The sequence below is a fragment of the Helicoverpa zea genome, chromosome 20 (genome assembly GCF_022581195.2).
Source record: "Helicoverpa zea isolate HzStark_Cry1AcR chromosome 20, ilHelZeax1.1, whole genome shotgun sequence".
Classification (NCBI taxonomy): domain Eukaryota; kingdom Metazoa; phylum Arthropoda; class Insecta; order Lepidoptera; family Noctuidae; genus Helicoverpa; species Helicoverpa zea.
Window position 1 is genome coordinate 3787963 of NC_061471.1, and position 14098 is coordinate 3802060.

Sequence of the window (14098 nt, forward strand, 5' to 3'; positions counted from 1 at the left end):
TGACGACGTAACTACATTCATTGATTATTGATATAATAATGTTGTTTTAATGCTCCTCAATTGTTAAAACGGTAAACAACCAGCAAAAATATTTTTATCGTAACTGCAACGCCATTGCAAAGTTACGTCGTCAGTTCAATCGCGACGTGTCAGGAACGCATTCTCTGAATGGCCGAACTATAATGTTTTTATAACTTACATTCAAATCCTGTAAGTCTATTTAAAAGAACAGTTTCCTTTGACGGTAATCTGTTTCGTATAAAAATATATAGTTTTCACTTGACACGCAAAGCACTTAACTCTTTTCTGAAGGGAAAGGTTTACCATATTGACAGGCTTTAGCGCACCCTTTCAGAGATCGACTTTATTAAGTTTCTATTGGAAGTAGGTTTTGTACTTACCGCCAAAAGCTTCCAGTGTTATATTCAAATATCGATACAAAAGTGTTCCAAATATAGAATTGAATAGAAGTTAAATGATACAAATATAGATATCACATTTATATTTGCATTTTTAAGGCTTCAAAAACTAGGAAGTGATCTTCTCACAAACGCCATAACTATATCTATCCATACACAAACATGATATCAGTCACAAACCTCCATATTGGGAATAACATTAATATACACAGTATAGTAGTAGGAAATAATCAAAAATCTGAGCAACAAATTCATCATACAGGATTCATCCCAGAAGGGTTGACCTTCACAGTCATTTCTTACCCCCTGAGAATAATGTTCATTGAATATACGTAAAAGGGAGCAGTTATCATAACATAGAGTAACTTAATATACGAAATGTTGTAGAAACATGAGACCCGCGTTTTGTATTTTTAACGTTAAAACATTAATTTGGAAAGACATTACCGTACGAAACACGAGAATTACGTGAGTTCTACTTATATGAGTAATTGTACCTTTGAGTATGGTGAGTGTTGATGTAAATGAAATTGAATTCATGTAAATAGAACGTATAAATGTAGAAGCATTGTATTTGTGTTACAGCTACTACGTCGTAACCACGGAGGAAGGCTGTCTTCTTTAAGGTAATCTGCCAGCTGGGCAGGATATAAACCAGACCTGTGCTCTCCAATATACGGGTATGTCATCACCAACTTTCAGACTCCGAGCTGCTTTAAAAGTTCCTTAAAAGTCCACTAAGTGGCTGTCGACCCAGGCTCGAACCTGAGACCCCGTGGACAGCGGTCGCTCTTTGTGACCCATATACCAACAGTGCAGTAAGTAAATCTATTTAATATAACATAACATGTATATGTAAAACTGCCTCTGTATTTGTGTTACAAATATTGATTACCTAAGCCTGATAGAGAGTATCATTCATCTTATAAAATTAATTAATTTATGATCACTGGCTTTTAACATACATCATGATAATTATGAATGATGTGCAAGTGTTCGGATAGTTTCCATTAATATTAATCTAACGCGGGTGTTACGCATCGTTCGTTACCACAAGCGGAACAAAAACTTTAGCTGAATATTACGTTGGATATCAATATGATACTGGGTCAGATACAAAAATTCTAACAGTTAGGTTAGAAATCAAGGCAGTTGATAATAAAAAAAAAAAACAAATATTATTTCAGAAAACAACCATTTCTTTAGGTGAAAACGTATCTACTCTTCAGGCACATTAGCAAGTTTTTCAATTTATCTGGATTCCTTGCTGTCACTAAGATACATTAAAACGCTAAGATTGGGCTAAGATCGATATAGACTGAGATTCAAGATAGGTAAAAACTTAAGCATTAAATCTAAATGAACAGATTTAACCCCTGCCTCAATATTTAATGTATGGAACATAAGCACACACGAGTACTGAGGATTACACAGCATTATCTCAGTACAGCTACTTTATTATGAACCGGAGCGCCCTTTTTAAGCGATGTGGTAATTAAAATTTTCGGCTCACCTAAAATGATAAGCTAATCAGAAGACCCCACTTACGTACGAAATATGGAGGTCAACGTTGGGAACCTATACTAAATTTTATAAGTAGATACTTGTATTTTAAATTAGAATGTTATTTTCAAATGATTTCAAAGAGAGACGGACAAGACGAGTAAAAAGATGAAATTGATGGCAACTAAGTTTTCTTATTTCCTCATCTGAATGTCATTAATATACTAGCCTTAGGTACCACAGCTTGGTTAAGAACCAGCGCCTTGATTTTTTGTATTTATACAGTCTGGCCAAAATAACCCTGACTGCTTCAACCGTGTAAACACTTAAAGAACAGATAGATAGATAGATTATGCTTTATTGTACACCAAGAAAAAAGAAAATTTACAACACAGGACATCACAATACACAAAGAAGAGTACAAATGGCGGTCTTATCGCTAATCAGCAATTTCTTCCAGACAACCTTTGGATGGAGTTTATCTGGAGAATAGTTTGAAAAAGGGTAGTTTAGGGTGTACATATAAATGATAAATATACAATAAATACTAAAGATATAGAAAAAAAAAAAAACACACACACACACAAGAACAGTGTTTACTGACTTGTTGTTGACATCTCCTCACCTCTGACGCACTTCGTTTGACAGAAGTGTTCGTCAAGTGACGGAAACACGCGTATTGCTTTATTTGTCAGTCACTTTGTCACTCTTTATTCACCCTAATAGCGTCAAATAACATTCATGAGTGACATACTGACAAATATATTGTAGACATTCAGCTTAGGAATATAATTGACTTCGATTTATTTATAGTCAGTACTTATTTACATAAAAAAATATAAACAAAATGTAATGTCGCTATATAGGTACTACCAAACTATGTTTACAACTATCAAAATATGTCAGGGTTGTCACATAAAAGCTTTCTGGTCCAATGATTTTGTTATCGTTCACCACAATTCAATATTTCACCATAGTATAAAACCTCATACGCCTACAAATATCCAAAATATAGCCTGTGCTTATATACAGCAAAATAATAAAGTAAATCCGATCGGATGCCCGTCTTAATCAATTTATAATTATAAATAAATCTTCCATGAGTAATTCCAGTGTTATTAATGTGAAGTATTGTCATTCCGCCGCAGTGTATCGGAGCGTAGCTGTGAGCTGCCGCGCGATTCATTGGACATACAATTGTCAGATTCATCGACTGACAGCAGGATTAAAATTTTCCTCATAAGTACATTTAAATTAACAGCCACAGGTTTGATACAAAACGATTTCTATTCACATAGATTGATCCAGTTGGTTACAACAAACATCCAAAAGGATGTACAACCCGTGCCGATAAAGAATGGGATTAGAAATCGCGACAGCTGTATTCAACTCTCGCTCATGTACTATAGTGTATGAGCGAGAGGTAAATACAGCTGTCGCGATTTCTAATCCCATTCTTTATTGGCACGGGTAGTATGTATAACTGACAGTGACAAGCTCCATTTAAATGTTGCAAGAATTAATTTTCTTTGATTTTGTGATTGTTCGGTACTCTACCTCTCTCTATATTGAAAAAATCCTTAGTTAAAGCTTACTGGCAGTTACTAAGAAGTGAAGTAGCACGAATTTCTTGTTTTGGCGCATATTGATATAAAAAAACAGTTAATGTTTAAATCCACTTCCCTACACTGTATGGTTCGATTTTTCCAGAATATCTTTTCAATAGAAATAAAATCCACATTCGCTTTGGAAGCACGATAGAATATTCTAGTAAAATTGTCGACGAGTGTGGCTGTAAAATGTTATGTGCGCACAAATTGTCCATTTCGTCCTGTAACGTCCGACACAGCTAAATGGAACGATTGAATAAAATACAATCGATGATTTATACTAGGGACTGCATACTGGTTTAAACATTCTTTATTCTGATCATTATAGGCTTATTACAATTTAATCTTTTCTCTTGATCGCAAAGTGTTAAATTTATGTCATTTTGATTTTAAAATACTGAAAAATAACATACCTATTGAAGTTTAGTAAACATTTTGTTTTATATAAAAAGCACTAGGTACAGTTGAGTGGTTAAAGGGTCAAAGTCCCCGCAAGTGAAAAGGGTCAAAATTCTTATTATTAAGATTTTGCATTAAATCTCGAAGAAGCTAATTGAAACCTGATTAATATCTATCAAAATTTCGAAAGTCACCACAACTTTATCTTTAAGTTTTCTGAAACATCTCGCACGCACTCAATGACATTTTGTGCCAAGTGACGAAGGTCGCAGCCGCTTGACCCCTGTCAAAATCACGTAACATTCTTGAAAAAACGGTAAAGGAAAAATAAAAGAAATCAACTCTTTCCAGCAAATATCGTAAGAAAAATCTTTAGGAAAATTGTTTTTCAGGGTTGATTTAATTTGTTACAGACTGGAATACTTTGTTATAACGTTCAATTATTTGAGGCAAAAAGAAAAGAAAGCGCCTCAGAGAACGTGTAATTGGGTTTCAGGAATGTAGTTGTCTTTTCTGAATTAAGTCTGTATACATTTGGTTTATGTAATATTTTTTTCATATTTTTTTATAGCCGTTAGTGTACGCTAGCTATAGCTAACACATGGGCCTGAAATTAATAGCAAGGGTAAAGGAATAGCTATTCATTGTTGTCAGGCGGAGATGCCAAAGCAAATTATATGTGCGACCAGATTTCAATCCAGTATCAACAATTATTTGGTAAATAAGTGCAGATGCAATTAAAAATACTCGCTCAACTGTTCTCTCCGATATTAGCAATAATACAACGAATCCCTGCAAAAGTCGGCGATAAATAAAGTATTCAGTTGTTCGTGCATAAACAAAGCAGTAAGATCAAGTGCGACGCGAACAGAAGCCGATATCCAAAGCCGTGAAATAACAGAACAAAAAGCAGCTAAACCTGCTCAATTGTGTTCCGCGCCCGGGTTTACTTTCCTGGTTTTGTTCTCAAACACTTTTAGTCCGACCTGTGATTTAGATCTGTTTATAATTTACTGTAGGATATTGTAGCTTTCGTTTCTTTCATAGCTCTGCGCGTTCTGAAAAACTGGCTGAAGTATTTATAACGGACTTCATGTAAAATGTTATACGACATTTAAATCAAATATTTTCTCACCTCAAATCAAGACCTTAAGTGGGTTATTTCAGAGGGCAAAGTTAGCCACCGAGTAGGGTTTTGTTCATTTTAACTATGGTGAAATCACTAGAAAACTGCTGCAATATTTCTTCTGTAAGGTAATTAGTATCGGACACGAAAACAGGTAAACCAACTCCTGTGCGGCTCATCCATTTTCGTGAGAAAATATCTCCCCTAAGTAGAACAGACGAGGACACAGCGTACACAGCACACAGCTGTCCGGCGTGCTATTACCCGACCTAATTGAATGCCAATCGCAGCCCAGCGCCCATCAGTCGTCAGCCTCGTCATTCAGACACACTATGTGACACGAATTACCTGAAAGCCCACATAAGCTCTAAATTCACCAGTATGCTCCATATAAAATTGCATGGGATGTGTAAATAATTTGCTTTAAAGCGAAACGTGTGAGTAGCTTAATTGAATTTCGAATAATTAATTCTGTTTTGTTTATTACCAAGTCTTTGCGTAAATATTAGGGAGGAATCAAATTTATATTGATATAGGTACGATACGAAACATATTACCAACATTTCTAGGAAACTATAATAGACCGCTATCGGGTACAGAGTTAGTGAGATTGATTGCCTTCGTTTAGAGCTACTTAGGTACTTGCGCACCCGAATACAAATTCATGACAACAAGATTTCCAATATCTATGCCGATGATTTAATGTATTTCACTACATTACGTCCACCACTTCAACCTTGTCCTGAGTAGGTAAACTTGCACCTGACAAAAAGTAAATTATCCGTCTTCAAAGTGCAATCTTTCTACATTCCGAATTAATGTCAATTGGTTAAACAGTTTTATCGTGAAAGTGTAATAAACGGTCTTATTTATCCTTAAAATGTTTATGAACCACAAAGTAATTTATATTACAAAATTATGCAACAAGAGCACAATACGTACAAAATGATTCGCGTCAATGAAGACGCAGCCTGCGGAGACATAAACATTCTCGTCACGTCTGAGATTCCGAGCTCGTTCTCGTAAGAGGAACCGAGCTGAATATGCTAATGGACTGCATAACTCATCCTCTGTACAGTCGGTATGGAGGAAGTTTTCTCACAATGCCGATGTAATCATTATTTTCATCGTAAGAACAGTTTTCCTCCAACTCGGTAAAATTTTATAGATTTCGATGTTAGAATCGACTACAAATAGTTGCAAACGTTCGACTATCCATCACACAGATTGATTCACAAGGCTACTCAAATCAATCGCTCCAATCAATCAATTTATTCATGAGTGACACTCGTTATACCGACACTCGTTAAAACTTTATAAAAGTGTGTTAAAAGGTTTTGGGTTAGATATATCGGTTTCGTGCCAGCATGCGATACACCTAGACATTCCCACAGTCAATATTTGATTTGGTTTCAACCCGCGTCACGCGTCCATGTTTTTCAATAGCGTGACGTCACAGCTCGGTGCTCGCAGCCTATTTCAGCTGCAGCTGATACGGAGCGGATTTCAGCTTCGTTTGTGGAAACCGAAAACCCCGCTCTAATAAATTATTTGTTGCTTAGGTAAGGTCAAGCTGTCCGCTTTATTTTTTAAACGGGTAACGAATTCAAATAGAATATTCTGATTCTTAGTTATCTGTATATTTTTTTTCGTTTACTATTTAATATGGCAATTAAAACTTTTTGTTATTTATCAGAAAAAGTTGGCAAACTGTTAATTAATGCATTCTTTGATACACAATATTTTTAAAGTCTTAAAAATAAAGTTAAATCATTAAAGTGGCAAATTATCAAAAACAAATTACATAAGTTTAAGTTTTCCTTTTCAACTTTCAAGTTAGGAAACTCATTTGAAAAATAAATTGTTTCGTGAAAATATTTACCAAGTACAAATCTAAGTTTATTTTGTGTTAAGGCTCCGAACTAACGAGACAGACTATATTTTATGCGGGTCCGGAAAGAAGTTCCTTCGGGATACGGCTGAAACTGCGGGAAACAGCTAGTAATTTACAAAATGAAAAAATAAATTAAGACGAGAACAATATAATATGTTCTCCAAAACTCATTTTAAGTATTAGTAAAAAGAGAAAAACTTTTACAATAAGAGTCCTCGTATATAGGATCAGAATTAAAGCAGGGTCGGTCCGTGGCCGCGGGCTCACATCCGACATTCCTGCCTTTGTGCTCCGTCTCAGTCAGCTGGTGTTTACCAGGAAATTACTATTGCCTGCATCTCACAATTATATTACGTTATGGCTCCTCTTTCCTGGAACTAGACGGAACTGGTGATACATTGGACTATTTTTCTTTGAGACTTTATTGTTTGAAGATTTTATTAAAGTTGGTTTTGTATTTTTAATTGTTCGTGTCGTAATAAAAATCGGATTCCGTGTGCTTCATAGTCCTTTATGTTGTCAGGAAACGGAATGTCATAGTTTAAAATGAGAGTTATAACAAAATGTTTTTAAATAAGAGACCATGATTTAGTTTTACGGATAATCCGTAAAACTAAATGAAAAATGAATGAAATAAAGGAAGTAGTTGAAAGTAGTTGTATTGAAATAACAAGATACGCTTATATAACAGAGCTACAGTCAACGTTAAATAAAACATTCTAATTAATGGAATGCGTGCAGCTTACATTTCGTTTGCGGTTTCGTGTATGTGACGCGCAGCGCGGAGTGATTTGTGTCGCGCTCAACACACAGTTGACACTCGACCCATGTGTAGCTAACCTTATTGTAATCAAATTCGGGATTTCTAATAATAAATTAACAACGTTAAATTGAGGTGTCCGAATTGTTGTGTTCTACATGTGCATGTACATTTTGTTTAGGTGTGTGCTAGTTTTAACTATCGTGAAATTACTAGGACCCAACCTTAGGGTGGTGGGCATAGTTGTTTGACTATGACATTATTAATATAGATTATATTAATACAGATTATGACAATATGTGGATTATGACATAACCAAATTAACAAAAAAAAATGCAGGCCTTTCTAGCTTATTTGCTCAGCTTAACGAAAAAGATGAATCTAGTGAAAATAGTGTCCCGCAATGACAAAATATGTATAAGTATTTTGTGTAGTATTTTAAATAAGAACTGTTTAGTAGTCAACAGCATTATTTCCTCGTTACAGCCGCGGTACAGTCGACGACAACCTCGTTACGTTGAATAATTACAGTAAATAATATACATTATTAACTCGCTTCTCACAGTGAGCCACTCGGCGCGGCAGCAACGTGTACAATTTTCTCGTCATAACATAAATCCAGGACTATTTGTCGGTCGGTCCTGCACTTGCTTTCAGCGATGATATAATTAGTATTTATTTACCTATTATGTTTTTTTTTATGGTTTTGAATGAAGCATCAATCAAAATTTTAGGATTGGTAGCAGAAGATACCGAGTAGGTACAGTGTTATGTAGTTATTTTAAATGGTGTGTCATGGTTAAATCACTGCTACATTTTTGAAGATTATCAGAAATATACTATCTTTTTATGGTAAAATAAATTTGCTGAAAATACACACACATTTTACCTTACATATTTAAATAGCACATACCTGCAGCCACTTGATCCTGGTGATGTTCTCCTCAGTGACAGTGAGCGCTCTCCTCTCTCCCAACTTGTACGTCTCGTCATAGTACATGTACTCCGTGAAGGTCAGCCCACTGGTGGTGTACTGCTGAGTGAAGTATATCGATATCGTCCCGTTCACTATGTCGTGTTCGATGATCCACTTGCACTTTATGGGCACGGGGAAGGGATTGGGGAAGTTTGGTGTGGTGATGGTGCCTACTGCGGCCTTGAGATGGCCTCCACAGGGCTGCGGGCCTTGGTGCTCACTGTCGCGTTCCTGCGCACGCACATGCTCCGCTGCGAGGCTGAGCAGTGTGAGGCTGAGGAGGCGGCGCATGCTGAGCCTGGAACAATGAACAATGAACAAACATATGAATCAAATGTAAAGAACAATGTCAGGTTTCGGCCCACCCAATCAACTTTTAAAACTAAATTCTCACGGACACAAAGTTCTTTACTACATCAATTTAAATATAAAATACTAACTTCTTATAAAATATTTAATTGTTATCTAGAACTTTTCCAAAAAGAAATATCATTAAATAAGTAATTATTTTGTTTATCGACTTCAGGTTTTTCGTTTTAATAATTTGGAATAATTTGGTTTTGAGAAGTTCAATGCAAAAGTGGAAAACATAGAAAAGCTTCTGACATTAAACTACTCAAAAAACTGTAAGAATTTTCACTGTACATGAAATATTTTTATTGAGCCTAAGTTACTATGGACGTCTGACATTGTTCTTTGAATTTGTGGACACAGTAGTTTTTAAAGGTCGTTCACACAAATATTACTTCCATCAAATTAGACACAACTTTAGTGAATGAACATCGCGTGGCCCTCACTAATCGTCTAGTGAGATGGGTAATGACAGGGCAATAGGGCATATGTCTCAAACGAATGGAATTACAGTCTACTGAACGTTTCTAATAAAAAAGCTATCATTACTTATGTGGAAAAAAGTAAATGGGATGAGGACAGAGACTAAAATGAAGTCATTTATTAGATGTCCCTCCGTTACTTTAACTGTCCACTCGGTGATTAATGTGTACCTCATCTGTCTTTATAACAGCCGTTAATCCAAGTGATTGACCCTCCTCAACACTTTTTAAGACTTAACTTAATGGTTACAGCTTAATAAAGACCTTCAATATTTGAAGAAAATTAAACGTCTTTGGTGCGGTATTATTCCTTTTCTCACAGTACCTAAGTCGTATGTTTATCACGAATTTTCTATGCGTACAAAAATGTTATTATATCCCTTAAATTGTTAATTTACGTAAGATTTTTTTCCCAATGAAATGTTACAACGTACATTGATGATACTTCACCGCTATTGAGAAGAGTACAGATTTTGTAAGTGCTCCTCTTGTTTTTTATATCAAATTAATTTGGAGCGTGACGAAGTTCAGCCCTCCACGGAGCGATATTAGTTTGAAAACGTTACAACACAAGTTCCGACAGACTTTTTCCTTACCTTCATAACTTTATTATTTCTTGGACAATATTGTGTTAGGGGCGCGTGCTAAAAGTCGTTTCCTTTTCAAACTCGTTTTCTCGCTTGCTATAAAATATAATAAAAGTATGATTTGCTAAATAAAAATACACTACAGTTCTACCAATCCAACCACTGAGGATTAGGCATAATATATCCTGGACAGCCCCCCATGTGTCTAGATAACTCCACTTAGCTACAGTTTGCAGTGTCCTATTTCTCAACAATACCTATGAATGAAACCGAGTACGTATGTGCGGAAGAGATATAAAAACGCGGCTGAAACACGTCCGTGATATATTGCAGCGCTGCGTTGACTCCGGCGCTGCGGTCTTCGTGAAATATTTCCAACCACTATGACAGCAGAGGAATCTGATTTCAGAATCTAAAATCTACGACGTTATGCACCGACATGCTTCAGGAATTTAGATTACATCTGTGTGTGTTTTATTATCATGCCAAGCAGGTGCAGGCAGACTGTAAAATATTATGTTTATTTTTTTAAGTTGTTTAAGTACTTACTCTTGTCCGAGGTTCTTAAACTACCCTTACGTTACGTGTATACGTACGAGTATATTGAATATCCAGTACCAAAATCCAGAGAGCCTAGTGGTTATTCGTGTAACTAACTTTGAGGTAGCAAAGTAAGTTAGTAACTAACATCAGTTTCGTATGTTCTGAAGGCTTGATTCCATTGAGATAGAATGTTACAAGCTTGCTGTAGACTCTGCTCAATTATTTTGTTAGTAGTACAGTGCAAATTTAAATCAAAGTTGCAAATATTTTTTTTTGCTTTAAAAATAAATAAATTGGCGAATGGTATTTTAGGGCTTTAGGTAATAACAGTACTAAGAAAATAAAACCGATGTTTATTTATTCCATACAATATGGACATCATATTTACATGGATATTCTAACTTAGATTCTATAAAAACAAAAACATTTCCAGTATCATTTCTCGAAGAATTTATTAATTGTTTGCTTTGGCAAAAGTTCCCGACAAGCTAGCATTGTTTATGAACAATAAAACAAGTAACACAACGGGGGTTTATTTAAATGACGTTACTGTTATAATAAAAGAAGAGCTATTAACTTCGGAAGTAGTCGGATACAGAAGTTTATGAAACTTTCTTTGGATACAAAGAAAAAGGGGAAGGTGAAAAATAAATCTACTGACTTGAGCAAGTTATAAGAAAGTTGACTAGAACCACCGAAAATAAAAATCTTAATCTTATTATCCTAATCCTCACAAACAACTGAAGAACTCTTCACGTACAAGACATTGTAGGTAGAAATTTTCCAATGGTTGCAAACAACAGAACAAATCTAGGAATTCAATCGGATGTAACTTTCATTCTGGTATTTGATTGGAAAAGCTTTGTTTTGTCAATTTTTTATAAAGGGTGGCTAAAAGGCTCGTTTCGAGGACACTCAAGTTTGGGAACACAGAAACCTATGTGGCCAAAGCTTATTCTATGACGAGAGAATACGTCATACACAGATATTCAGGCGGGAAACTTTCATCTAAAAAGTCCATTAATATTAGGACTTTAGTTAATATCAAAACATTTTTTTTAGGTGAAAAAGACGTGTTTTTTTTCAATTACCTGCAAAAAGTAATGTCTCGTACAATCAGAAATAAGAAGAACAAATAAGGGAAATGAAAAGCTGCTTCTGTTGTATTCATATCAATAAGCAAGAAAATGAATCGTTAGCAGAATAAGTAAAGCCTTTCGAACAATTTCAATTATTATGCTTACTATTACTTACATTATTGTCAATTTCGTCCAATTCACAGACAAACAAAATTGATTGCGGAACCATTTTTCCTTAACCAATAAAAATATACGACTTTCCTGATTTCAGCTTGAACATAAATTGGGGTGATGAGCAAACAAATTTAAAAAGTTATTTATTTCGGAACTCAATCCTTGATTTCAAGATAAAGTCAATAGGTATGTTAAATATGTGTATCATCAGCCAAAGTAGGTACATACAGACAATAATAGAAATCTATTTTCAGAATCGTTTCAGTAAGTACTTTCAGGGCGTAGAGAATACAATCAAACAAATGTTTCCTATTTATTATATTAGTACAGATATATTAGTTTCGAACATAAAGTTCGGCTCCCTTAGTTCAACGAACAGCTTTACCGGATGCGGGAGATATGTTTCAGGACAATCAATTGTGAAGGCTTACTGTCACAACTTTAGCAGACACAATACATTTCGTTTTGTTTGAAGTTTGCCGCTGCTACTCTCCACGGATCTTATTTTTCTGAAGCTACACACACAATGGCGATGGTGAGATATATTTCGGCACACTGTTCAATTTGGTGCGGAATCAAAATTTTGAGGAATTATAAAGTGAATCAACGAGATGATAAATACTTTTAATTCAGTCAATTACACTAGCTTAACAGAGGGCTGTGATATATTATGCAAGGACTTTCGCTAACGTCAAGTAATGGACTAAAATAAAATATGCAGAAGAAAATGAATTTATTATTTAATCATTTAGTACGAGCTCTTTCTCTCCTATAGGTAAATGGCTTGCTTTATTCGACTGAAACAGTTTGGCAAAACCAAAACAATAAACTCTACTCTTGTTAAAACACAATGTATTTGAACAAAACTCATTCTGTTACTCGTACATACATTACAGGTAACTCAATCACCTTTCCTCTGTGTTCGCGTCACACAGCATCCCCTGAGACGAGAAGTAATCCATACTACTTCCATCTGAGCATCTCTGGAGGACCTGATATAGATGTTTTCTTTCAACGTTATGCATATTATAGTGTGGATTAAAAACAAAGCAATCTACTAGTGCTGTTTGAAGTGTAAACAGCTATTTATCTTTTAAGAAAGGTTTAATTTTAATTTTATAGCTGCAAGCTTTATTGTAAAGCCTATCTAAATCAAATCATCTTATCATATTATGTCTATTCTTTTACCTTGGGGTCAAAGGTTAACTACCTTGGAGTCGGCAGCTGGTTGGTAGGACTGGTATTCAGACTTTCTAGCTTCTGACTACCTGCAAAGACTGCCAAAGATGTTCAAATGATAGCCGGGTCCATCTAGATACCTAAAGATCGGGGACCGGGTATATAAGTAATGAATTTATTTAATGCTCTCCACTATATGTTTACGACAACATAAAAAAATGAAATATAAGTAAAAAGATATCTTGTACGTATAATAGCGTGGCAGATGAGAACGACAACGCTCAACGTTGGCCACAATGGGCATCCGCTTTCGGGGTACTCCATAGGATATTTTTACGCCACACAAAGGATTAACCTGCTTTCAGAAAAAGCCTGAGCTCGGTTTTTATACGTTATAAATATTATGTTGCATTTCATACGGTTTTCATTGATGTTCCAAGCTCTCAAAGCAGTATTGTCCTGGGATTTCCGCGTTGCTCAAGGACTTATTTGAAAAAATTATACATGAATTCTTCACAATCAAAAAATACAGCTTTCTGCTGAATATTGAGTAGGTATCAAGACGCCTCGTAAATCTCTTTTACTGGCAGTTACGCTCGCTCGCAGCACAAATCGTCGATAGGCACTTCGAGCTTCAATTTGCGTATTAATACTTAATCCCCTTTTATTGACTTTTTCGCACACTTTTCCCTTTAAGTTATTTTGGCAGCGAGGCATCAATCTAAATATTTTTCAAGCATTTCTGATGCGTTAAAGTACCAGCTGAGAAAGGCAAAATTGATAATTTAGCTTCTAACCTTTCTGTACTACTTAGGAAAGTGTGTTTGCTAACTCGTATTAAATACCTAGTTAAAGTAGGATTAGCTTGTTTAAGAGATTATATTTATTGAAATCTCACAGCTAATTAAAAACATTTCGACAAGACTTCTGAACTGTAGTTTACATAGAAGGGGCCTATGCCTTTTACGTTTTTGTGTAAGTAGGTATTAATTTTCTTAACTTCTAAATTCGCCACT

The 14098-nt window shown here is 35.3% G+C and overlaps 1 protein-coding gene across 5 annotated transcripts in view; it reads right to left on the minus strand.

Annotated features, from left to right (window-relative positions):
* LOC124640017 overlaps nucleotides 1-14098 on the minus strand; it is a 154404-nt gene that overhangs the window by 54035 nt on the left and 86271 nt on the right. For all 5 annotated transcript variants that reach the window (XR_006985518.1, XM_047177593.1, XM_047177592.1 and 2 more), the window contains exon 2: nucleotides 8625-8985. Coding sequence is in view for 4 of the 5 variants with exons in the window: in XM_047177593.1 (XP_047033549.1) it covers nucleotides 8625-8985 (361 nt within the window). In the remaining variant the exon portion in view is untranslated. The remainder of the gene's footprint in view (nucleotides 1-8624; nucleotides 8986-14098) is intronic.